General features: G+C 46.6%; 7 protein-coding genes across 7 annotated transcripts; 4 read left to right on the top strand and 3 right to left on the bottom strand.

Moving 5' to 3' along the window:
- Positions 1-43: 43 nt before the first annotated feature.
- On the top strand, positions 44-1325 carry EDB91DRAFT_1083195 (uncharacterized protein; the record flags this gene model as incomplete). The annotated part of the gene is made up of 7 exons (XM_041315594.1): positions 44-107; positions 160-185; positions 207-311; positions 368-390; positions 422-570; positions 626-734; positions 790-1325. Coding segments are annotated over 7 exons (1012 nt in total), but the record flags the coding sequence as incomplete, so codon positions are not given.
- Positions 1326-1522: 197 nt separating this feature from the next.
- Positions 1523-3261, bottom strand: EDB91DRAFT_1141226 (uncharacterized protein). The gene is made up of 5 exons (XM_041318997.1): positions 2705-3261; positions 2631-2653; positions 2452-2573; positions 2286-2394; positions 1523-2231 (listed from the first exon to the last, which is right to left on the bottom strand). Exons 1-5 carry the CDS (start codon positions 2809-2811, stop codon positions 1651-1653), a joined length of 942 nt encoding a protein of 313 aa, XP_041175956.1. The 5' UTR covers positions 2812-3261; the 3' UTR covers positions 1523-1650.
- EDB91DRAFT_1249804 (uncharacterized protein) lies at positions 3111-8845 on the bottom strand (the record flags this gene model as incomplete). Its single annotated transcript, XM_041323143.1, has 15 exons — positions 3111-3506; positions 4933-5015; positions 5077-5586; positions 5635-5726; positions 5781-5907; positions 5961-6155; positions 6211-6605; positions 6652-6800; positions 6848-7013; positions 7065-7258; positions 7311-7493; positions 7579-7680; positions 7732-7944; positions 8477-8558; positions 8607-8845. 15 exons carry the CDS (start codon positions 8843-8845, stop codon positions 3111-3113), a joined length of 3126 nt encoding a protein of 1041 aa, XP_041175955.1.
- Positions 8846-9229: 384 nt separating this feature from the next.
- Positions 9230-9880, top strand: EDB91DRAFT_1249803 (uncharacterized protein; the record flags this gene model as incomplete). The annotated part of the gene is made up of 3 exons (XM_041323142.1): positions 9230-9293; positions 9341-9707; positions 9754-9880. 3 exons carry the CDS (start codon positions 9230-9232, stop codon positions 9878-9880), a joined length of 558 nt encoding a protein of 185 aa, XP_041175954.1.
- A 2195-nt stretch (positions 9881-12075) lies between these two features.
- EDB91DRAFT_1083190 (uncharacterized protein) lies at positions 12076-15959 on the top strand (the record flags this gene model as incomplete). Its single annotated transcript, XM_041315593.1, has 16 exons — positions 12076-12158; positions 12211-12345; positions 12407-12442; positions 12500-12773; positions 12949-12997; positions 13040-13287; positions 13684-13917; positions 13951-14369; positions 14424-14552; positions 14606-14709; positions 14767-14984; positions 15051-15098; positions 15162-15224; positions 15285-15805; positions 15860-15874; positions 15950-15959. 16 exons carry the CDS (start codon positions 12076-12078, stop codon positions 15957-15959), a joined length of 2586 nt encoding a protein of 861 aa, XP_041175953.1.
- A 792-nt stretch (positions 15960-16751) lies between these two features.
- EDB91DRAFT_1083189 (uncharacterized protein) lies at positions 16752-17208 on the bottom strand (the record flags this gene model as incomplete). The annotated part of the gene is made up of 2 exons (XM_041315592.1): positions 16752-17117; positions 17173-17208. 2 exons carry the CDS (start codon positions 17206-17208, stop codon positions 16752-16754), a joined length of 402 nt encoding a protein of 133 aa, XP_041175952.1.
- Positions 17209-19956: 2748 nt separating this feature from the next.
- On the top strand, positions 19957-20640 carry EDB91DRAFT_1083188 (uncharacterized protein; the record flags this gene model as incomplete). Its single annotated transcript, XM_041315591.1, has 3 exons — positions 19957-20026; positions 20196-20368; positions 20425-20640. 3 exons carry the CDS (start codon positions 19957-19959, stop codon positions 20638-20640), a joined length of 459 nt encoding a protein of 152 aa, XP_041175951.1.
- Between the last annotated feature and the right edge of the window lie 4991 nt (positions 20641-25631).

Below are 25631 nucleotides of genomic sequence, written 5' to 3'. Positions count from 1 at the left end.
CTTAACTAGTATGATCTATTACGACTGCGACTACAATCACAAGCTTACGGTCCCAATCTGAGGACAGTCGAGCGCCCATTGCCAGTTCGCGATCGGTAAAGTCGTGGGTATCTTACACGCTCACCTTAGACTAGACACGTGTCTTTTTATTTTCATCAGTTTGGGTACCGCAGTACGACTCGGAGGTTCGTCTCTACTACTACTAGCATGTCGCCGACACTGGAGTTCACTCTGGAAGGGTTTAGTCCGATTGGCACCGGGATTTATCTCCGGGATATCCGTGAGCAATGCCAGGATACTGCATCACCAAAGTGAGTCGGTGTCTGTTATTACTTATAGCATGATAGCTGACCGGGCATTCCTGTAGCGTCATTTTGATATTCGGATGGAGTAAGCGCTTTTATTCTTTGCGTTCTTGAAGTCTTATCTGACAAGTTGTGTCCACAGTGGGAGCAACAACTTAGGCATTTGCAGAATTATACCCATGTATACACCAAATTATATCCAAACGCGTCTCAAATCGTTGTTCGATGCAATCCCGACGTCTTCTGGACTACCACTAGGACTTCGGTGAGCACCACACATTAATTGCTCGCCGTTGTCTTGTCGCCTAACACAATCAAAGCAACGGCGCCTCGTACCTGTTATTGATGCCTTAGAAGCACTGCATTGCTTGCCATCTTCCTCTCCTACCCAACGGCCTCCCCGCATACTCACTCACGCATTTTCCAATGGTAAGTTCACCCAAGTTGAACTTGAAACAAGCTAAACCTTGTATGGCAATATCAGGAGGTTCCCTGCAGATGACACTTCTTGGACATATGCTGCAGCGGAAATATGGTTCTGCATCAGTTCAAGGGTTATTCACCAGCGCATTGATCCTTGACTCATGTCCAGCAGTGGGTAACCTGAAAACAATCAAACTCGCTTTCACCGCTGTCGTCCGGAACCCAATTCTCAGATTTATCGTGCTCACCGCTATGTACACGCTGCACTTTATCGGCCTCGGCTTCTCTCTGCTGTTCGGTAAACGAGTGATGTTGATGGAAAACCTCCGGATCGAAATGTGGAATTCCCGCATCCTACCATGGATGGGCCTCCACACACCCCGCCTCTACCTTTTCTCGCGCAAGGATAAATTGATTCCGTGGCAAGATGTCACGAAACATGCTGAGACTGCGAAGGAGCGCGGAATGGATGTACATTGCGAGCTGTTTGAAGAGAGCGACCATGTAGCACACATCCGGATCGAGCCAGAAAGGTATTGGTCTTCGGTACAGAGCGTTTGGGCGGTCGCAATCTCCAAGGAAAAGGACAAGGATTAGAGGATACATCACTGATTATAGATTTTTGTCGGAGGATCCGCCTTCTTTCATGTCTAGATGATCCTAGAATGATTCTTTCCGAGGATTTTAAGAATCTTGAGTTGGTCATACCTTTAGCTAGTGTCCCTAGAGTATACTCACGAATAGCTCATTGTATTTTAGGTATAGATTACAATGTACAGATGCGGCCTGATACGAATGAATTTATATTATAATTTCTTGTGATGCTAAAAAATGTCATGATATCGAGTTGCTCTCATTTATGTCCACACCCAGGCTGGGCTCGAGGGAGTGCAAGGTCGCGCGGAGGTCTCAGATGCGGCGGCTAAAGGAAACTATGACGCTGCCGAGCTGGTGGAGCTTGAGACATCCTCGCCTTGCCTTTCTCCTTGGATATTGCGACCACCCAAACCTCCTGTACCAAAGACCAATACCTCTCCGGCTCGACCAAAGCGTGTCTTACATGTCCACTCTCTTCAAACAGCTCGCACCGGACATCCATTCCGCGTTCCTTCGCAGTCTCAGCATGTTGCACGACCTCTTGCCATGGAATCAATTTATCCTTGCGCGAGAAAAGGTAGATGCGGGGTGTGTGGAGGCTCATCCATGGTAGGATGCGGGGGTTCCACATATCGGTCTGGATGCCTTTGACTAACATCATGTCCTTACCGAACAGCAAAGAGAGGCCGAAGCGGACAACGAACACCGTATATATGAAAGTGAGTATGATGGATCTGAGAATTGGGTTGCGGATGGCACTGTTGAAAGAACGTTTGAGTGCTTTTAAGTTGAGAGCCGTTGGGCATGAGTCGAGGATCAGTGCGCCAGTGAATGACCCGTGAACTGATGCAGAACCATATTTCCGCTGCAGCATATGTCCAAGAAGTGTCATTTGCAGGGAACCTCCTGATATTGCCATACAGGTTTAGCTTGTTTCGAGTTCAACTTGAGTGAACTTACCATTGGAAAACACGTGAGTAAGTATGCGGGGAGGCCGTTGGGTAGGAGAGGAAGATGGCAAGCAGTGCAGTGCTTCTAAGGCGTCAATGACAGGCATGAGACGTCGTTGCTTTTGATTGTGTTAGGCGACAAGATAACGGCGAGTAATTACATGTGAGCTGCTCACCCTAGTACTAATTGGAATCCAGAACATGTCGGGATTGCACTGAACGACGATTTGAGACGCGTTTGGATATAACTTGGTATATGCATGAGTATAATTCTGCAAATGTCCAAGTTGTGCTCCCACTGTGAACGCGACTCGTCAGACAAGGTCTACAAGTACGCAAAATTTGAGGGTCTTACTCCACCCGAATATCAAAATGACACTATAGAGTGCTCTGTCAGTTATCTAGCTGACTGATGCATACCCGACTCACTTTGGTGATGTAGCATCCTCGGAGTCCTGGCATTGCTCACGGATATCTATCCCAGTGCCAATCACGCTGGACTCTTTCAGCACGCGAACTCCAGGTGTCGGTGACATGCTTGTAAATATGAGCCACGAGCTGATAGGCAACTAGTACCCAAAAGAAACCCGACGAAAAGATAACGGCACGTGTTCAAACCTAGACTTTGACTATCTCCTTCGATTGGATTGGCTGGCAGTGTACAAGCGCTGAAGCGCTATTTACACATTCAGGACAGTGACAGCGCCAACATTCGAGTCTAAGTGCAACGCAGCCTCCTTCCTTGTCGTAATCAAGACATGTCCGATTCTCGCCGTAATTCTTCCATGATGACTTGACCTGCGGTTCACTTGAACAATCCAGGACAAGGCGGCGGCTACAAGTGTATCGTGAGATTGCGGGATAGGCATGTGTTTCCGGGAACGTTCGAAGATATTAGGCCGGCAACCGAATAATCTCCTGACTGCACCCAGACCGCAGTCCCGTATGGACCAGGCACCATGCCGGTGCATCGTAGGGCCCCCCGACGTGGGGTGATGATTTCGGTGGTCATAGAAGGAGGGAAATTGTAATGCGGCCTGTCGACAGCGGTGTCATTGGACGTGATCATTGGACTCAAAGTCCAGAGTTGAATTTTGAGCGTGGATGACCACAGGACATCATTCTTCGTGCGTACAAGTATCAACAGCGGCTGCCCTTTCATTCCCGAAGGGTCCTCGGGCGAAGATGGCGGAACAGAGACAAAGATACCATCCACCCAGCCAAATGTGCTCTTGGGATACCGGTGATGGATGCATGTGCCGGGATGTGGTGCTAATTTTGGCTCCGCAAATTCGGAACGACAAGGATGGTTCCAATGCCGCGACGGTGCCGCACTGCAGCTGGTTGAAGCTTCGAAGGAACACATTAATTGTAAACACGTTACGAAAGCGCCATATCTGAGATCTGATAATCTGAATCGGAACACATACATATAGTACATACTAAACAAAGCCAACTATCGATTTCAAAGAGCATGGACATTGCATGGTGATCAAACAATTGAACGCTCGAAAATATCATAAGGAGCAGTAACATTCATTAAGAATTATGTCAAGCTGACCCCTCCAACATAATCTCCTCGAGCTTGTACCTTCTCAAGGCAGCATGATAGTTGATATAACCATGGAAGAAACTGACGTAGGCGTCATATGCCTCAGGACACAATATGCTGTAGCCATAATGCATTAAATCTGGTACTTACCACACAACCGTATTGCATTAACACTGCTTGCTAGCCTGTCTGTAATGCATTAGAACATGCTAGCCATCAGAGCTGCCTCCCTAGTAAGCTCGCGCAGTACACTGGCTGTCCGCATATGTATTCCTGTCCTCCGGTAACTATATATTGGCAACTACATATTTTTATTCCCCGGCAACTAAAATCTGGAGACAGAAGACCATTCATTGCAACGAAGCGCTAGGCACGACAGAAGATTAATTACACTACAGAAGGTCAACTATACTAGGCACATGAAGCAGGCAGCATGAGGTCGGGGAATTGCGTGTCATCCAGTGAGGGTATGGCGCCTGATATGAGGCTCGAGCTTGGAGGGGATATCTGGGGAAGGTACGGAGCCCACAGCACTCTAAAGCGTGATGCAAGCTGACATTGAATGTGTGCCTGTTTGTTAGCATATGCTATCAAGCCCTCGCATTGAGCCGCTGTCTCACAGACGAGTCGGTCCTGCTGCTCGTCCCACCAGTTGGCTTGCCAATCGAAAAACTGTAGCACCCTTCACATCTCTGTTAGAGTCCGAACGATCTGAGGGATCAGTGACGAAGAAAACCGAACGATCCGAGATAGTAGAAGAGAAAGAGTGATAAGTCCGAGCCCAAGCCAAAAGGGACTTTGACGAGCGACACACTGACGTCGGCTCGTGTCCTACAATATGTTTTCCTTTTCTGTTCTGATATATTCCGTTTCTATACAACTTACTATATAAACGCCAGCAGTAGCACGAGTGCATCTCAGCTTCTTTCAAGAGACTGAGATGTGAGTTATTAGTATCCTTATATCGATTAGAAAACTAAACTGACAAGTCATTAGTATACTTGTTTTATTAGGTACATAGCTCGCTATACCGAGCTTCTTTCAAGAGACTGAGATTATACTTGTTTTATTAGCGTGCGGTCAGCTCCCACTCGTTATAACTCACCATAATCTCCTCCTGTAACAATTCTATCTCCTCCGCCCAGCACATTGCTCTTGCTCGGGACTTGCACCATTCCACGTGAACTCCTAGCAAAAGATTCAGAGACCACTGTCAGTAACAGCTCATAAAGATCAAATAAAAACTAACCATCCACGTCACCTCCATCGCTACCTGTATCCACACCCGTCATCATCCAGATCCACGTCAGGCGATGGCGACCTTCAGTCTCTCTGCTGAAAGGGTCCACTAATGGTTTCATGTCTTCGTCCTTCAGGTCTTGCAGGCGTCCTCGCCATCCCACCTTCTTCAAGAGGGGTGCCAAGGTCTTCAGTGCCTCCCACGCAACTCTGTATCTCTTCGTGCATGCCACCTGCCGCACGTGGACACGAGCAAGTGCATTCTGAGCACGGGTGTTGGCGCCTTGACCATGAACCCACTCCCGCTTGAACGTAAGCATAGAGCAGTGCACGCGAAGGCACTGTCGAAGCTCTTTGAGTGCATCGTGGGCCTGTGCATACCGCAAATCCCATTCATGATCTCGAAGTCGGGAATCACATGGTTTGCCTTTCAGATTAGACGGTAACCACAGGCGGATGTCCTCAGCACTCTCAAATGGCTGACGAGGGTCAGGAACCACAGTAGTGGTGAGAATCTGCACTGCAGGCATGTACAGAACCTGTGCACTTCTCTATGTCTCGATTTTACGACGCAGGACATTCCTCATTCGTGTGAGTGTGCCCTTCTGCGTATCAGAAATGTGGAGACCCATCCCTTCGGATACTGCTCTCACACGACGTCTGTCCCAGGTGTTAGTTGCCTTCGTCTGGTAGCATTTAGGTAAAGCTACTTACTGCTCCTCCTTGAGGTCTAATCCTGACGCGATAAGAACACTTGGTGAGATGTCGGGGTGCAGAGATAGGTCAATTCCGTGAGCGAGTTCTTCAGCTTCCATCTGCGCAAGTTTTAGACGGGCTGCAGCTTGCATAATTTCTTAATAGATGCTTCAGTAAATATAATTTGAATAGTAAGACAAAACTTATGGATCGACTTGCACTCGAGGGGGTTAGTGAGTGACGTGTCATTCGGGGTTTCCTCCCATTTCTCCATCTCGACTGTCCATGCTGACCTGTGGTCAGGGGAAATCGCAGCATTGAACTCCTGGAATGCAGCCTCATGATCAGCCTTCTCAATGACAGCTTCCTGCATTTTATAGGCGAGAGATGCGCCTAATCCCAAAAACATCAACCAAACAAGAATAATAAATGAGTGTAAACCACATACCTAAGCTGACAACTTTTTTCCAGTTCCAATCCCTGAAATGATTGTCTAATGTGTCCCTACGACAGCCAGGTCCCATTGCTTTCGTGCTTGATGCGACCGGATTTATATTGGACCAGCCACATTCGGGCGCCTCCCCATCTGTACGGCCCACAAAACGCGCGAAATTGAAAGAGAACAATGTCTGACACTTGTTGACGTGTGCCGGAAGGTGGAACTTGGGGACGAAGAACTGAATAAAAATACACAAATAAGATATATGGTATGATTCAGATAGTGACTTCATGCGACTCCATAGATTCTTGTGCCATTGACATGCAATGTCATATGACACGTTCAGAATGTTGAGACAGCTGTTGCGGAGTGTGGAGAAAAAAAGGTAGTCCATGTTAATGTACCTAAGAATCAAATTAGTCAGAGCAGCTTCACAAGTGACACACGTACTTTTCCCCTTTTTGTAGGTCCCCGACACCATTTGGGCGCTTGAAGTTATGTTGCGCGCAATCAACTGTCCCTACTCCAGTAGCTGCAAGGCCCTGTGATAGCTTTGTCTCAGCCATATTCACGGCATTATGGTTCAAGCAGGAACTTTTCTGTGGAGGTGTTGTCAGTGACATCTTGGACCAGGCTGTTTACATACCTCCTGTGTCTCGGACAAATGCTCCTTGAGGTGCAACTTGAACTTCTTCTCTTCTACGAAGTATGACCATCCCTCTGAGAGACTTGGGTCCACTTCATCGTTGGAAATATTCCGTCTCTTCAAGCGAAAATTGGCATCAATAGCTATGAACAACGAATAAAGCCATCTAAGTGCAATTAATGCATTGCTTCATGTTCGAAAATGACGAGAGACTTACTGCTTGGCTTTTGGCGCTTCTTTCCAGTCAGGGGGTAGATTCTTGCCAGGCTGTGGGCAAGCCGGACAGAGGACGGCACATTCGCCCTCTTTGGTACCACTCACACCGACTGGATCATGACCATGGCCAAAATGTTTCAACATTTTTAGGTGTCGCCACTCACGAACCATATACATGAAGGATTCATAGCGGTCCTGAATTAGAGGTACTTTAGTTCATGCAAGATCAACCCAGAAATACGCCAACCTTCTTAATCAAACCAACATTGTTAGATATATGGACAAGCGAGTGATAGAATTCATATGCGGATGCCTTGGACTCAAAAGACAAAATCTGGTAATGGTGTAATAGTCGGAAGGTTGCCGCTGTCCTTGGATCCACAGTTGTTGAGGGAAACCAACCCATGCGCAAGAGCTGTTTGGTATGAGTCTGGGAGGTTTCACAGCCACAGAAGTCAACCGCCATCTCGTGTATTCCGTTTGTATCAATGAGGATGAAGTTGTCATTGAATGACTTGCAAGGCAGGATACAGCTTTTGCCAGTCGCGTGCCCCAGCTGGATCCTCAGACTGAGCTTCTTGAGTGATGTAGCTTATGAAAAATGACCCCGTCCACTCCTAAAGTGAATCAACTCTTGACTCAGCCACTCAGAATTAATACAGACAAACCTTGATGCAATGAGTGGGACACCGCAAATGGTTGTAGACAGTGCAGTCTCCGCAGTATAGCTGCATGTCACAACAGTTGTCACATCGGAACAGGGCGGGATCAGAGCCACATTGGCAGCAAGTATCCGAAGTATAGTCCCCTCGGCCATCCATCCGAAGCATTTCTGCCAGATAGTTGTCACGACCGCTTAACCACACTAGAAGGGGATTATCCTACAAATAAAATCAGTGAAGCAAAATTATGACCAGCAAACACTTACAGCCATGGTCCATTTTCACTTTGATGTAGCCAGGACATCATCAATTGCATCCATGTACCCATCCATGTACCCAAAATCGGCTTCATCTCCAGCCCCTTCAGAAAATGCGTCAGATTCAAGGTGAGAATCAGATTGTGATGCGCGTAGAATGTGCCGGTGGGAAGCCTTTATTCTACCCTTAGGGCATGAGGAGAAAGTTACAGATGTGTAGTAGACGGAAGGTAGAGAGCTGGCTTGCGGAATGTACGCATTTAAGTGTGTGCGTTTGCGACAGCCGTTATGAGACATAATGTTGGGTGGCTGCACTGATTGAAGCCCTCGAAGGGCGATGAGTAGACACTGAAGTTATTGTTTATTTGGAGAATCCAGGAATGGTATAAGCACATCGTGCAATTATGGAAGCAATACTGGGAGTAGGCACTATGTAGTTGCTACTAGTAGTTGTTTACAATTTCCACTTCTCCCTTCTCAATTGCCAGCCTGACCTTTTCCTCACCGATGGTGATAGTATCAACTTCCTCGTAATTGGCATTACAGATGCCCAGAACGGCATTTAGAGTGTGCTCCCTAGTGTAGATTTATATAAAATCCATCTAATGACCAGAGAGTACTCACCAGCTGGGTAACACACCCACCACATTGCCACGGGTGACGCAGTAGAAAGGTGGGTTCCAAGGGGTTTTCTTGCTACATGCCGGGATGTTATAATATACCCCCAGGTAGTGATGGAGAAAACATTCGTCAGCCATTGCGCTGGCAGCAAGAAGGAAACCAGTAGTGTGTTCATGGACAGCGACGATCTCAGGGTATTCTGCAGTGGAAGGCGCATTGTCAACGAATACGATTATAGTCATAGTGGTATACATACTTAGTCGATGCTGGAGTTGTTATATAGTGGTGAATCACCGGGAAGGTCGCCAGAAGCCAAATTCTGCTCGGTGGACAACCATAGTCATAGTGGTATATGTACTTTCACCAGGAAGGTCGCCAGAAGCCAAATTCTGCTTGGTGGCTCAAGGGTGATAGCCTAAATAGTCGAGTAGCCTGAAGCTTGAAGAACAAAGCCTGCGATGTGTCTACATGATGGATGAAAGAACATCGCACAAAATAGGGAATTACATTTCATACTCCGCAGATTAGGTACTTGATTCACAAATTGAACTTGCAAGCGTCAGCTATATGTATAATGCAGGTGAGTTGCAAGTTTCTAACGCTCAATATACAGGTCCTACTCAACAATGACCTCCTCTGGCACTGATAGTCAAGTGCCTGCGGCGCCCATTGCTAGTCCTTCCAGCGGTGGTGTGTAAATACATTTGTTATTCTGTCTTTTCTAATGGTTGGTTTAGATTCTTCGACGGCACTCTTTGCTCAACTAAACATCAACGGCAACAATGTGGTCTCATTGACCTCTGCCCTGTCTGTGGTCGTACAAAACACAGTCATTGTGACTATTCAGGAAGTGGCTGCTGCCGCTCCAGTAGTCACCATTGCAGCTCCTACTGCATCACCTGTCATCGACTCGACGGTCACTGTGGCATCTACTGCAACTAATTCCACCCCACCAGTAACTACCACACCCCCAGCCATTGTCGCTGCTACTGTAACTCACACGCAGGCTCATTGTGGGGTGATTTATATCACTCCTGAGCCAAATTCCGCTGGCCCTTTCTACTGGATCAGCCGTGGGCGTCACATTGGTGTTGTTGCGACTTGGTGAGTGGTATTTTGACTTCCAGACTTTTTCTGATTAGTATTACAGGCAGTGGACATCCACCTATGTGACCGGGGTGAGCCGTTCATCCTATTCCAGAATTCGCTCTGCTGCCGAGGGGATTAGATTGATTGAGGAAGCGATTGACTGTGGGGATACCGAAGTAATTCCTTGAATACGTAGATTTCTTGCTCAATGTGTAGATGTTAGTACCATGTATGAACGCTTCTCTCGACTGGTGAATCATTTTGAGATTAATGCTGGCTGCTCGCACTGGGAAATCGAAATGTTGGAACACTTCAAATATAAACTCCTCGGATGAAACTCCTCCCTGCTTGTCTAAAGGGTTTCCATAATGGATTGACAGTGTTGGGAGAATAGATGAGTACTCAGTTCATAGTAGACAAGATATTGTAGCATATCAGAAATTAATAACACAGAAGATGGTGGAGACTGCAGTCTCAACATATCATGGCAGTCATAACACATCAGGAAAAACTGTATCTCTATATAGAGGACCATCCTCTATATAGCCCCGATAGCACACCACAGCTCTATACAGTCTATCGCAAGCTATCACAGCGCTATAGACCAGTATAGACATCATGAAAGTCTATATTACCATAAAGTTTGGTAAGTGTATTTAGAAGTAAAACATTTCAACAACTATAGACCCCAGTAGACTGTGGGAACTTTTTTCGATGAAAACCAAAGTTGTAGTCCTTGTCAAGGGAAGTCTATCCATAGTCTAATGACTTCAATAGGTCAAGATCTTAGTGAGTTATAAGGAAAATACTTGGAATTGAAGGGTTCAAAAGTGTTAAGGTACACCTTATTTATGTAAGCAAAAATGCGAAAATTCACCTTATGTGTATTCAAAATCCTAATGCTAACAGTCAATTTCATTGTCTTTTTCTTACTGTCATAATCCTAGTCCTAATAAGCAAAAACTCGAAAATTCACCAAGTCTTGTGTTGTGGCTTTGTTTGGCACTGCTTATGTAAGCAAAAATGCGGTCAACCAACAAGTCTTTTCCCATTCTTTCCTTCCCCCCCACTGCCCCCTCATTAGATTATCTTCCATATTTCTCTTACAATTTTCGAGTTTTTGCCTCTCTTCTCTTCTTCTTGCTTCTCTATCCTTCTCTTGGTGTTGATGTTGTTGGTGCTGGTACTGGTGCTGGTGCTTTGAACTCTGGTAAGTCTCCCTCCATAATTTTCGCATTTTTGACTATTTGACTAATCTTTTTTCTAACCCTCTCCTTCTAGCTCTCTTCCCTCCTGCTCCTCCTCCCCCCAACTATTTTCGCATTTTTGACCATTTGGCAAGTCTTTTTCTCTGACTCTCACTTCCTCCTGTCTAATCCTCTCCTTCTAGCTCCCTTCCCTCCTCTTCCCTCAAGAATTTTCGCAATTTTCACTATTTGGTAAGTTCTTTCCTCTCTGATTCTTCCTTCTAGTTCTCTTGCCTCTTCCTCCTGTAATTTTCGCATTTTTGCCTGTTTTGTAGTTATTAGTTTACATGTATTGTAGCAGTTGAAATATAATTTGGAATTTTCGCTTTTTTTAATTTTTAATTTTGAGAACACTATCATGGCAACAAACAGCTATTAAGAGAAATTTTTGCTTTGTGTTTTGAGCTATAAGAGCTACAATAGCTACAATAGTTGTGGTATGTTCCACCCAGCTATAGCAACTTTAATAGAGCTATATAGCACTATACACTGGTGTAGTAAGCCTGCACAATTGGGCACTTGGCTATATGAGCTATAGGGCTATGAAGTCTGTATAGCAGTCTATAGTGCTATGGGTGGCTATATAGCCTTACCACATTTTCCTGATGCATCGAAACCAGTTGCTTGACGGTGATGAAATATCAACCGATATAATGATTATGCGTGCACATATGAACTCTCAAATAAACGAGCGTGTTTTGAGTCGCAGTCTAAGGACATTGCCTGAATCATCTAACCAAAATCCTGTTAAAGTTGTGTTGTGAGCTCAACACACCTCAAGACTGAGTATCATATGTATGAAGTCTCTGATTGCTGAATGTGACTGGAGCAGTTTGCTGTGTATTTTATTAGAATGACCTCGTTTATATGTCATATGAGATGTTCTGAACCAAAATCTCCTATAAATACCATGTTGCGTGAAACCAGCTGTATTCTAGTAGAAAAGACTATAGTTAAATTACTGGGAACAACGATAAGAACGAACTTGAAGCAGCAGACGAAACAGTGAGTGAAGATGTGAGGGGCCAGCAGGATAAATTGAAGTTGCTCATACTGGTGTTTGGCTTTGCACCCAAGTTTGTGTTTCCATAACTCATCGTCGTTGTGCCTCATTTACTATCCAAACACGGTGAACGATGGTGTGTCCCCTCATCTACAACACACCTGAGGAGAAGAAGAAGAATGCAGCTCGAGTTTACAGAAGGACGTATTATGAAAGGTCTGGCATTGCTAATACATCTAAGCTGGGCAGCGCTGACCCATTTATACAGGAAGAAAGAGGAAATCAGCATCAAAATGGCAGCCAAGTACCGAGCTAAAAAGATGGTCAGCCAAGTCATGGATTCTGGGTGTCAGGTCTTGTCCTCTGCATCAGGAGGACACACGCAGATTCCGCCAAAGTTATCGTGAGTTTTAATTACTGTCACTTTCAACAGCTCACCCACAACTCAACCACGTTCTTTTCAGCCACTTAACCGTCAAGAAACTTTCACACCCTGTAATGTACTTCTACATCAATTCTGAGCAATATCATATACTGAACACCTCATGTTCTCCTAGTTGTGGTGTCGATGTCGCCGAGGCCAGCCTCCTGACTTGTTTGATATTCAACACACTGTACACACAGATGATTCGGGGCCTCGGGGACCAACAGATTGTCCTTGCAATGCTTTCGGATCGTCTGGAAATACTTGAGTCCATTCAGGAATATGTATGGTCATCTCATGGGGGGAAGTCTCGTTTCTCCGCTGCAATCACAGAGCGTCTCAGTAATCTGTCTCATCGATGCAAATTGGTGACTGCTGCCACCAAAGAGCTCTGGTGTTATGCAGCTGTAAGCGAGATAGATGCGGAGATGCTTACAAAATTCAGCCGAGGATCATTGCTATTCCAATACTTGTGACACCGCTTCAAATACAATGGTATTGAGAGTTACTTGTTTCAGTCGCCGTCACAATTACTCAAAATGTGAACTTCCTTGAAGCATTTGCCTGAACTGCAATAAATAGGCGTCGGGCAGCTTCATGCCCCAACTCATCTCAATCAATTTCTGCGTCAGTAAGTAATGCAGTCCTTGTGCACGTTGTTGCTGAATTGAAGGCAAACAGTCCTTACCGACGAAACCTCTTCCCCTCCAATATATCCAGGAGCAATTCCTTCTGTCTCGCTTGGATGAATTCTTCGCGATACGCAATCCGTCTCAACGGAGTTATTTCTTCAGGGCACTCTTTTCGCATTGGTTTGTGCGTTGGCCTGAAGAAAAAGCTCTGTTTCCCGGTATACCATTCCATAAACTTACTCCAGCACAGTCGAGTGCAGTGGGTGTTGCAGTGAAAAAACACCGCGAGGTTTGTGTTCTCCCTGTGGTGTTGACATACATGTACTCACCTGTTCACACTCGCAGAATTTGATGTGATTTTACACCTCAGTGCTGAGATGGTATCCCAGATGTTCCAAGACCCGCGGTTGATTTTTCTTAGAATAGTGTTCAGGCAATCACGATAGAATACTTCTTGTAACATTGGCAACCTGCAGATCATGCAAAGAACAAATTAAATTTTTATGCCTATGATAGAAGAAACTAGAGCGTGATTCCGAGCTTCTTGATAGGGCCACAGCACAGTAAACAACCTTGGCCCCTTGCATCGACCTTAACTTCCATTACTGTTAACTGCTGCTAGCTCTAATTATCGAATGTAAGTGTCGGCACTACTAAATCACAACGCGTACTCACCAGTGATTAGATGGGCTACAAGTGGACAACAAAAGACCAAAGAGAATTCCTGGAGACGTTCCTCCCCGAGTACCATGAACACATGGTCGACAAAACTTACGATCCAGTGCTGAAAAAAGCCTGGCGGGGATTCTTTGAGTGTTGGCCAGAGCACAGTGTCATCCTTGTGCACGTGCCAGCAGATCAAAGACTGACAGAAGAACAAGAAGAACACTTAAAAGAGGCGGTCAGTAAACGACAAGCGGTAAGCATGCTATACAATATGCATCAAACACAGATTAAGCCTCACTCATCACAGCAAATCATGAGTTGGTACCGGTGGCAGAATAATGTGTCACGTTTGAGCCGTACCAGTGGGACAAAGGGGGTGCTCAAATTTGACACGGTGCTGGCAGGTGGGGTAGAATTGAGTGGTGCACGTGCCCCCAAGAAGATGCATATCTACTCACATGAGTATTATGTGAAGAAAGTCAAGATTGATGCGGACAAAGCTATTCATGAGGACAACATCACTCACTGTGGCCCTCAGTTGAACAAGTGCCTTGCTATAACTCAAGAAAAGTTCGAGGCGGAAAGTGACGAGGTGAAGGAAGAGGTTGAGAGGAAGTATAGAAAGGCAAAAGCGAAGTTCACTAGAGCTTGTGAGCGCTTGAAGGATGGTAAGATGCCGAAGGTTGATACAAATACAAAAGTCAAGTACGTACCTCCTGATTAGTCGTCATTTAAAGACTGGTGTTGATCATTGGTCAGGGCCATCCGGGAACTAGGTCCAATGCTGGATCGTGTATTCCGTTACCTGTCTCACGCAACCAGCAGCTGGAAGTTTTCGGTCCTCATGGCCGGGCCTGACCCCACAAAGGGTGGAACAGTGGTATATGAGTATGTCTGCTATATGTCAAATCACTTACGTCAACTTATACTGCAAATTGAAGCTATCACATAGGCAAACTCGGGAACGGTGCTCAATTCAACACATTTTGCGACAAGTTCGATGGCATCCAGCAAGCATTCTTGGAATTTACTAACAGCGCGCTTGGTAAGTGTCATTTTCTCAACAACAAGCTGCAACTTGAACACTCACCATATTATATAGCATTTGAAGCTACTCTCCCTCAAGACAACGACAACGACGACTCAGAGAGTGATGACAACACCGATAACGAGATGAACAACATTCCAACCAATTCAGTGGAGGACACAGCTAAAGCTGGCAGCAGTGGTGGTGTTGGTGTTGGGGCCTCGAACTTCAACGTTCACACGGACGATCTATACAGGATCTCACCTGATTCGTTCAACAACGAGTCACAAGAGGTAAGCGATGCCTTATTCGTCTTTGTAACACAACGTTACTGATAACGGTTCTTACCGCACATTCAGCTTTCTGCATTAGCTGATAATGCATGCCTGGGTCTCTTGTTGCATGAGGTAAGTCATGCATTGCATCTAATGCATTATTACTGATATGATACATCACTCCCGGTTCAGCAGCCACAGTCTACGTTACCCGATGCATTAGCCGATAATGCACGCCTCGGTTTCTTGTTGCATGAGGTGAGTCATGCATTGCATGTAATGCATTAATACTGATATGATACATCACTCCTGGATCAGCAGCAGTCTATGTTACCCAACCAATACTCCAACCTCAATTTCGACTTGGACCCCAACATACTAGCTTTGATGGCTGGCAGTGATGCTCAGATTCAGTTGCCTCCCCTGAGCCCTTTCACCCTGGGATTTTCAATCACTGCTGATGGCCTCGACAATGACACCCAGATCCAAGCGCATCACTCAAATCCATTCACCCCGAGCTCTTCAATCTCCGAGCTGCCACTTGTATTACCTCCTCCACCAACTCCCCCGCAAACACCACAAGTTTGTCTTCCTCTGGTTCCCATTGAGCCCACCCAAGACACGGATCTAGATGTACCTGTGCCTTCTTCCCCTGCTAACCGGCGTCGACGTGCAAGGGCACCTGCAGCACAACAGCAGGTGCAGCTTCAAGAAGACGAACCTCGTCAACACCGTGCACGCAATGTTGCCTTCAACAGGCGTGAGCTTGACAATGCCATTGGCTCTAACTCCAGCACCAAACAGAGACGAGGCCATGGCGATGATCTAGGCTCAAACAAGTATGTTCAACATCTTCGTTATATTCAATTTGTTCATATATCTTTTCATTCCAGGAGACTCAAGCGAGGGTAAGTATGGCGTGTTGGTATTCATGGTGTATTTAGTTTTGATGATTTTGCACTCTTAAACGTCTTTATACACAGTACGACGTAGTAATACTTGTTCATTTACTTTAGTCGCGACATGTCATGGTGAATCTAATAATCTACATCGAATTGATATATATATAAGTGTCCCTTTAACAACCAAATATATATGTTTTACCCTGTTCTAATGGAAGCCGTCGTGCGCTGGGACTTCAAAAAATTGACATGTACTGGACACGACTGGGACTTAGAAAAATTTAGCCCATTCGGAGATTTCTGAGCGCATGGACTTGAACGGATTGTGTCATTGAGTCAAGCAGTGGCCTAAAAAAGGATGTCAGGCCTCGAGCCATGAAGTTAAACTTAATTGATGGCAATCGAACAACCAGAAAGGATATGAGTAAGAATAGAATGCAATGTGGGGAATGAGAAGTGAGGGGGCTGCCAGGAACAGGGTTATAAAGGCAGGGACCAGCCTGGACCAGGAATCCAGCTTTTGAAGACCGACGGTACATTACACGCATTAGGCAATATGTACACAATTTGAAGGCTAATGCATTATAATGCACCTAATGCATTACACTGCTGGTTTGGGTGAGAAGTAATGCACCCTAAACTTAGCATTGCACCTGCATTGCTCTATATTGACACTTACCATGTAATAATGCATTAGAATGACAGTATAGCCTGGAACACAAAGGATTAAATATCGGATTGCCTTTATTCGGGGCAACACCATACCTGCATATCCTTGGTCTCGTGTTCAAGCAAAAGCCCAGATATGAAGTCGAGTGAGGACGTGACGACCATATTTGCCACCAGTGGGGAATAATGGTGATGAGCCTCGCGTATGAGTCTATCAAACGCATTCAGGACTGGATCCCCCCTGTGGCTGACAATTTGCAAAATTTTCATTGAAACTGTACAGGTGTACCGGGTCTTGTCCTTTGTCCAGAGTGTCGTCGATGCAGGTGCTGGCGCCAGTAAAGAGGCAGATCCACATGCTGGTCGCACGATCAGGGAGGTGTGCATAGCCAGCGTAGAACATGGCCACGCCATTGGCCATATATGGGTGGATGAAGTAATTCCCATCCATCAGAAAGCTGCGGTTGATGGCTTCCTGGCAGCATTCAGTGTACAATGCTTCGTCGAGCATGACTTCCGCATATTGCAAGCCACAACGCTGAAGAAAATCGGCGACGTCCTGGTGGATGCTTGCTAGGACCTATATTCGACATTAAACTGGGGACATAGAAACGTGGCAGAAAAACTGTATATACCCCACTGTCGAGAGTGGAAGTGGATAGGCAGTTCATTGTGAATCACTAGTTACAGACAGGAGATTTGGTGAGAGAATGGCTGGACTGAGTTTCATGCACCTGGTACTTATACCCTGGTAGTAATTTGCGACCTCTGTCTGGAACAGTAGTCCGGTGCTATGCCCGATACGAGTTGACAATGAACAAGAGTGCTCGTAATGTATAACTGTCCCCACACGCGAGACTACGTGGATAACACGACCACGGAGCAATTGTCTATCCCGTGTAGATTGCCAGAAGATTGAAGATGATCGGCAACATATCACACCCGAATGCCGAAAAGGTCCAAATGTCCAATCCTTTCGAGGCGCCTATGCATATATCAATGGTGGAAGGCTAGGAAAGATACCTATGATATCTGTTGAATATCTGTGTAAATCTATCTTCAAGTGTTCTTGTGCAGTGAGAGTGGTTTTGAGAAGATTGCTGAGCAACATGCCATCAGTGATCAAGAGATTTCGCGCGTACTGAGTACCGCTAGAATCACACCTTACAGGTGATCATGTCAGTGAGATCGTTGGTTGTTCGTCATGGCATCTGCTGACAGCACAAGATTGGCGATCTTCCTGTGTTCTCGGGTTCTAGATGGAAAATGCATGTCAGCAACACTGTTAGAATGATGCGTGCGTCTCGCAAGGATGGCACGATTGCAAGATATTTGCGCCATTGGCAGTGCTGCGAACCGGTTTGGCGATGCCCCTAGTTAGTCTCCCCTACCTGGAATAATGGCTTCGGACTTGAAACCTCACAACCAAGCTGTCTGAGCTTTACCAGCTCCACAAGAGCCACGACTTTGGTCCTGGGCGCCCAAGATTGCCAAAGCTTAATGAAACCAGTGATCGAGAAGCACCTGAGTGATCTGATTGGGGGATCAGCGAACTTCATGGAATCATGTAGTTGGAATATGTAAGTATAGCCTCAAGCTCAAGGCTTAGCTCACTAGAAAGAGGTTGTGAGATTGTCCAGACGTTCAAGTTGTAGATCAATATTGTAGATCTCGGTAACAATGAAATAATTTTCAGAGTTCCATTGCCACGCGGAAATGGAAACTGGTGTGAGTGCTGAAAAATAATGACTTGAACCTTGGCTGTCTCAGATCTTCTGCACACAGAATGTATATTCCACCTTGAAGTGCTAAGCATGCTTTGTAGGTAGCAGTACGGACGCTACTTCGATAACAATCATGTCGCAAACCATATCAATCCAAGCGCTCCGAGTCGATTTTCTTCTGGAACATTTGATAAGTTATTTCATCATTGCACATCAATGTTCAACCGATACTTCGTTTAGAAGGTCATACATTTAAGCTCTTCTAACTGGCGATGGTTCTATCAGCATGTCAATCTACCTCATGCGTAAGATACATTGGTCACTCATCAGCTTTGATCTGCTCTTCCTGATGACCGACCGAGTACAATGATCTGGCTTAGATGTCAACCTCGTGAGAGGACTGGTCCTTCCCGTGCGGACAGGTGTATAACCTGAGGAGCGTGGAGCGCGCACAGAACTCAAGGGGGCTTTCGACCAGTGTACGGTGCCGCTTGGTATTTGTCGCCAAGCTTTGCCCACCTCGTGTATTACTTAATTCCCCCATTTGAACTGTTCTTGTCAACATTGTCAAGACAGCGAGCCGACAGAAATCAAGTGCTGGCTCACTTCTATGTATTATCCCATCGTGACTGATTTGGGTGACAGGCAAGAGGGACATCTGCAATGGCTGAATGCAGATTCAGCGAGTTGATACCAAATCAGGTGTATAATAAAGCAGTGAGGCACTGCAGAATAGAGGTGCGGGTGGCAACGACGTTGCCATTTTTCAAATTGTAGATACCTACGATCGAACATGCCATGAGCTGAAGAGCAAGAAATAGTAGACTCTTGACTGACTGTATCCAAGTGCGGTGCCTCGAAGAGCAAAGATCCCTGGAGCCATTCTAGAATCTACCATCACATCTGCACGCTCTGCCTCTTTGCCTAACATAATATCATCCAGCCTGAGCCAATTGATGCAACTCCTCGTAGGTATCGCTTCTGAGGACCTTGAGATATATCCATTTCGCTGGCATGGCTGGGGCTATGTTGATTGTTCAATGTGGTTGCCTAAGGTCAAACTTTAGGATTGGGGTGTTTTCCCATGGAGGGTTTCTCATTGGAATCATCCCAAGGGATGCATGATACATACAAACAGCTTCTCCCACTCAAAGCCGCTAGTCCACATCATCACAGCTACACAAGCCCGCTGCAACATCTTGTGGCATTGATGTCTTATTTGCATTGGGATGTGAGTAGGCTTCGACCTTACTAAAGTGTTTCTGAACCAGCAGCGCGGCGCCATCGTGGCGTTAGAAAACCCCGGTTGAGTCTGCCTATAATATCTACAGAGCTGGAAAGCAATGACATGACAACATTACCCATACCTCTTCTGCTGTGTGATTCTGTGGAGTTCCCTGGTCCCCAATTTAGATCACTCAGGCACTTTTGAAATACCACTTTTATTCTGATCAAGTTTTGGCGATCTTAGGTGCCCAGGATACGTCGCGGGACTCACTGGGGCTGGTCAAAACTCACCCACAACCTGCTTGTAATTCCGGGCTTCAACACCATACCCGTCCCTTCCGTTCGCACTTAGTTGACCGGTCCTTGGCCTGGTCTTCAGGTGCTTTTTAAACCCGAGTTCCATTAGGCTATACAGCAGATGCCGACAGACCAGGACCAACTTTGAGGCGGTAACTGTGTTCACTGACTATGTGGATATCACTGGATGTGTTTCGACTCGGATTAGAGTCGTTAGAACTTAACCGGATATGGTGCGTATGTATGTAACATGTTTATAGGTACTTAGCTCTCATCTGTCCTGCATTCAATGACTTGACAGTCAACTAGTGCTTTATCTCAATGCTCACCGATGGATTCGGTATCGATCAACTTTGTTTCTTTACGACAATTAAGTACTACATAAACAACCACGCTTTCTTGGCGGCCAGCTGGTGCTTTATCTTACGGATTTGGTATTCATCAGCAAACCAGGGGTGTACTGGACAGAGCTGCAGAGCCCACAGCAATGCAATCTGTCATGAAAAAAGAAACTTCGTTTACAGATTACTACACCACTGCATTTTCTTGTGAGGCAACTGACGATCTGGATAATTGGTCCAACGTAATGCCCCATTCTGTCATTGAATGCTAGGGCATTGCTGATATTATTGCTGACAGGATATTTTCGCATACAACATGGGGCAATCTTGCCGTGATACACACAATATGATTGTTGTACTCGTGCGCAAACAAGGCCTGAGCCTACAAGGCGCTGTGGACTACCTGTGCCAGCTGTGCGAGGGCGCCATCCAGTGCTTCCAAGACGACCATGCTATCCTCCCTCATGGAGAGAAGAGCTTGAAATGCACCTGGCTATCTACGTCGAGGGGTTGAAGAACTGGATTGTTAGTTCCCTGCACTGGCCCTTCGATTCCACCTGCTATTCCAGGAAGGACAGGGCATCCTGTCAATCGGGATTCGGGACCGAATCCTACTTCCCAAAAGTAACGTTGTAAAGAGAAGTGCGTTGGTTTTACTAGGTGGGATAAATATTTCCTGCACTGCACAAATCACTTGCGTGGTAGAATGTTAACTTACACCATATACGTTTAACCATGGAGTTGAAATTTTTACTCTAGATCCATAACAAGCGTGATATGTTTTCTATATTCGTGGCTCTAGTTCTGGCTCCCATGCAGCACCCTTCCAGTTCCACATGTTCTGTCCGTGTTTTGTACTTCTAGTGGTATACCACCACTACACACAGAATAGTCTTATTCTTATGCTGAATAGAAATGTTCATTAGCATCAAAACTCTTATGATGTGTTGTGACGTGCTTCCCCATGCCATAAATATACAGCGCCAATATCGAAGATTAGCGCACTATGTAAGGGTCGCAAAACTTGTATGCCCTATCAAAGTTTACATTTAGCTTGTTCCAAGAGTTCAGCCTGGGTGAGCCCACCATTGGAAAACACGTGTGTGAGTATAGGGGGAGGTCACTGAGCAGGAGAGGAAGATGGCAAGCAATATAGTGCTTCTAAGGCATCAATAACAGGCACGAGGCGCCGTTGTTTTTGATTATTTGAGGCGACAAGATAACGGTGAGCAATTAATGCGAGATGCTCACCATAGTGCTGGTTGTCGTCCAGAAGACGTCAGGATTGCACCGAACAACTATTTGAGACACGTTTGGATATAACTTGGTATATGCATGGGTATAATTCTGCAAATGCCCAGGTTGTGCTCCCACTGTGGACGCGACTCATCCGAGAAGGACTACAGGAACACAAAAGTTGAGGGTCTCACTCCACCCGAATATCAGAATGACACTATAGCATGACCTGCTTACTAAATGCTACGTTTAGCTAGAAGTTGTAAAAAGTGAATCACAAATAACCAGGGGCTGTTATTTGTGAGGTATGCTCGACGTGAGATATGAGAGCTATATCTATGGTCACTCCTTCGAGTGGTGAAGACTAGATACGAGTTTCGCCAGTTGGGGGGAGGGGCTTCGGTTGGTGTTCGGCTTTAGCCGAGAGCCAAGAAAAAGAGAGTCTGAAGTCTCCGAAAAACAAGAAAAGATCGAAACGATGAGAAACTTTGATGTTATGATCAGCGCCGCGAGTCACGTGACACGTCAATGCTCGATGCAACTGATGCGAAGGCAAAGCAAGAGCAAGGAATTGTTTCGATCAGAGAAAGCTGAAAAGGAGACAGCCAGACGTCAAAATAAGCACAACCGAAGTCCTTGAGTGTGAGGTATTTGAGAGGGTTTTCAGAGCACGACACTACCCATAACGAGCAAGGCTCACAAACAGTCGTGGCTAGAAAACGCGACTCCCCAACTAGCAGACTTGCGAGTGAATAATGAGAATAGCAAAATTTGGAAGCAGTAGGACCAGCATTAATGGTGAAAATTCCTGAGTTCACGCTCGAAGGAAGTCGTGCCAAATGGAACGGTTTTCGAGGTTAATTGACGACTCACGAGTGAAAGGCAAGGTATGGGTTTTATGGAATCCTTGTGATGTCGCGAGCATGCCCGACGTCCTAGACTGACTGGGTATGAATATAAAGTTGAATAGAATCATCTCCGAGAGCGGGTGAGCACATTCTGAGGTTTTTCATTTTTGGGCAAGATGGTGGTAGTGCGGAAGGCCCTTGGCTAAATGCGGCCAACACCACTCGATGATCAGTATATGGCGAGGAAAAATCTCGTGACTATTGGATGTCCGAACGAGGTCTGCGCTGCGACTGGCGAGGAGTGCAGAGATATTGAATGTAAATTAAACCCTATTGACATAGTGATGCGGAGGTTGGCAGTAAAGCAAGAGTTGAATGAACAAATCAAGTCGCTGCACTATACCAATCTAACTCGTCGAGTTGGCATTGTGAAGGTGCACAGTTAATCCAATGGTTGAAGAAAACAAATTTTAAATCGTTGCGCTATATCAGAGTGACTCGTGTGTTGAAATTAAATTCAATGAAGCAAGGACTACCATGTCGCAGCGGATCTATTGCACTGTCACGAATCAAAGTTTGCCAGAGAGAGGGCCGGGAGGCGATCTGAAGTGTATCCATGCGACCAGATCCGAAATGGGACGAAGACGATGTATAGAACGGACGACTAGAAAGCAGGGTCATGCATCTTGCGAGTGTATATGAACGAAGTGTGACAATTCCTCGTCAGAGGTGACAAAGGGAAGATGTCATCAATAAGGCATGGTATGGTACCATGCTCTGGCAAAGCCGCGAATGGCGGGAGAGAAATGTCGAGGCATTTAATACCTCCATGTAAGCACTGAGTTCTGATGTGTACAAAACAATGAAATGGGACCAATATCCAGGTGGATGAGATGATGCCAGGTAGAATTCCTCTGACTGAAATGAGACTCGGAGGTGGTAAGCAGGTGCCAATGAAACTAGCAGAAGAAGTGGTGATAGCGAATTACATGCATCCGCAAGTAACGAGGTGTACCGGCAACAAGTAGCGATGGTCCGAACGAAGGGAGTTGGTCCCTCCTCCGGCGGTCGCACATACCTCAACCAGTGAAGGAAAAGGCATTGCCCTACACGAAGGCAGCCACACGGTCTAACAAGGAGGCGCGGCCTGTAGAACAGGTGTCTGACGCAATCAAGTTCCAAAACCAAAGTCTAGAGCAATCGAAGGTGGGGGGCGGACGACATGAAGCGAAACAGGTATCGGAAAGCACAGAGTAGTGCTGAACGGGACACTAAGCAAAGGAGAGACAATGACTCGTCGAAGCGCAGTCATGCAAAGTCCGAAAGGGAGAGACCACTTGTGCTCTGTAGTTATGTATTTACAACAGAAAGGGGCCGTAGACCCGCCGTTGCGGTCACGCGCACACCTGCAAGGAAAGGAAGGCATCGATCTGCACAAGTGCAGTCATGCGCAACCAAAAAAGAGGAAGGCATCGGCCCGCGTTACACGGTCATGCACGACCAACAGAGAAGAGGCGTCGACCCGCCGTCGCGGTCACGCACACTCCTGCAAAGAAAGGAAGGCATCGATCTGCACAAGTGCAGTCATGCGCAACCAAAAAAGAGGAAGGCATCGGCCCGCGTTACACGGTCATGCACAACCAACAGAGGAGAGGCGTCGACCCGCCGTCGCGGTCACGCACACTCCTGCAAAAAAGGGAAGGCATCAACCTGCACAAGTGCAGTCATGCGCAACCAAAAAAGAGGAAGGCATCGGCCCGCGTTACACGGTCATGCACAACCAACAGAGGAGAGGCGTCGACCCGCCGTCGCGGTCACGCACACTCCTGCAAAGAAAGGAAGGCATCAACCTGCACAAGTGCAGTCATGCACAACCGAAAAAGAGGAAGGCATCGGCCCGCGTTACACGGTCATGCACAACCAACAGAGGAGAGGCGTCGACCCGCCGTCGCGGCCACGCACACTCCTGCAAAAAGGGAAGGTATCAACCTGCACAAGTGCAGTCATGCGCAATCCAAGAAGAGGAAGGCATCGGCCCGCGTTACACGGTCATGCACGACCAACAGAGAAGGGGGTGTCAACCCGCCGTCGCGGTCACGAACACTTGTGCGATGCATCAACCTGCACAAGTGCAGTCATGCACCATCCAGAGGAGGAAGGCATCAACCTGCGCTACACGGTCACGCACAATCAACAGAATAAAGGAGGGGGGAGTCGACCCGCGGTCGCGGTCGCGCACACCTGTGCAAAGAACGAAGGCATTGACAGTACGTGGTCGTGTGCGGCCAACGAAGAGAAAGAGGCATTGACCCGCGGTCGCGGTCGCGCGTAGTCATGACAGCCACGCACGATATGTGAAAGAAAGTAAACCAACCACAGCAGCGGTTATGCACATCTCTATCCGAGAGAGACCCCACCACGCAAAACGCGGATGAGCAAACTCCAGATAACAGGTGTTCATCAAGGACGACAAAGAGAAAGGAGGTTTAAAATGGCTTGAAGCAGAGGTAGCAGTCTAGGGGGGAGAAAGACGTTGGAAGCACGTAAAGGACTGGGTATATGCGCTGAAAATACAGCATGTATGCGATGCGAATGAAATTCAAGTGCCGAGGCACGATCGCTGAAGCGTGTAAACGGCTGCCGAAGTATGTGTGCCCGAATACACACTCCGAAGTGCATGGATGGCTACCCATCCACTACAGATAGTGTCTAAACACGATAAGAAGAAAGCATACCGAAGACTGAGTATATGCTCTGAATTCTAGCATATATGCGCTGCAAGTGAAATGCAAGTGCCGAAGCGTGATCACTGAGGCGTGCAAATAGCAATCCACTAAATTAGTGTACCTAAGCACGAGCGCCGAAGCGTGTCAATAGCTTCGAGGCGCTGGGTCTGTGAGTGCCGAAGCACAGACGCCACAGCGTGCGGACGAGTGCCAATGTATATGCGCTAAGGCGAGCAAGAGGGTGCCAACGCGCCCGAGGAGGACCCAAGAAGACAAAACATAATGCAATCGAATAAAAGCCCTCGTCGCGGGCGAATCCTCGTCACAAAGAACGAGCAAAATTCATATGCGAGACATTAACGGACACATGAGGTGTTATCATGAGGAAGAGAAAACGAGAAGGTGAATGTATGCAGCCGGAAGAAGACTGACGTGAATAGTATGATACCATATCACTCAACTCGTCATGGCTAATGGCCGATAAACTGAATAGATTGAGGGGAACTCATCTTTGATCGAAAGGGGTACGAATACACCCATAACAACGTCGTATCAGCGTATGCAGGATACGCTCGGATGTCCAAGGACGACCAGGTTGGAGGTATTTTGTCAGACGCGCGAAGCGCCAGAATTCGACGGACAAACCAAACGAGCGTCGGATTCTCAACATCAAAGAAGACGAGTGAGCGAGAGAT

This window comes from Suillus paluster, assembly GCF_016628075.1.
Source record: "Suillus paluster strain FC165 chromosome Unknown EDB91scaffold_36, whole genome shotgun sequence".
Lineage (NCBI taxonomy): Eukaryota > Fungi > Basidiomycota > Agaricomycetes > Boletales > Suillaceae > Suillus > Suillus paluster.
This window is presented reverse-complemented; position numbering and strand designations above follow the sequence as displayed.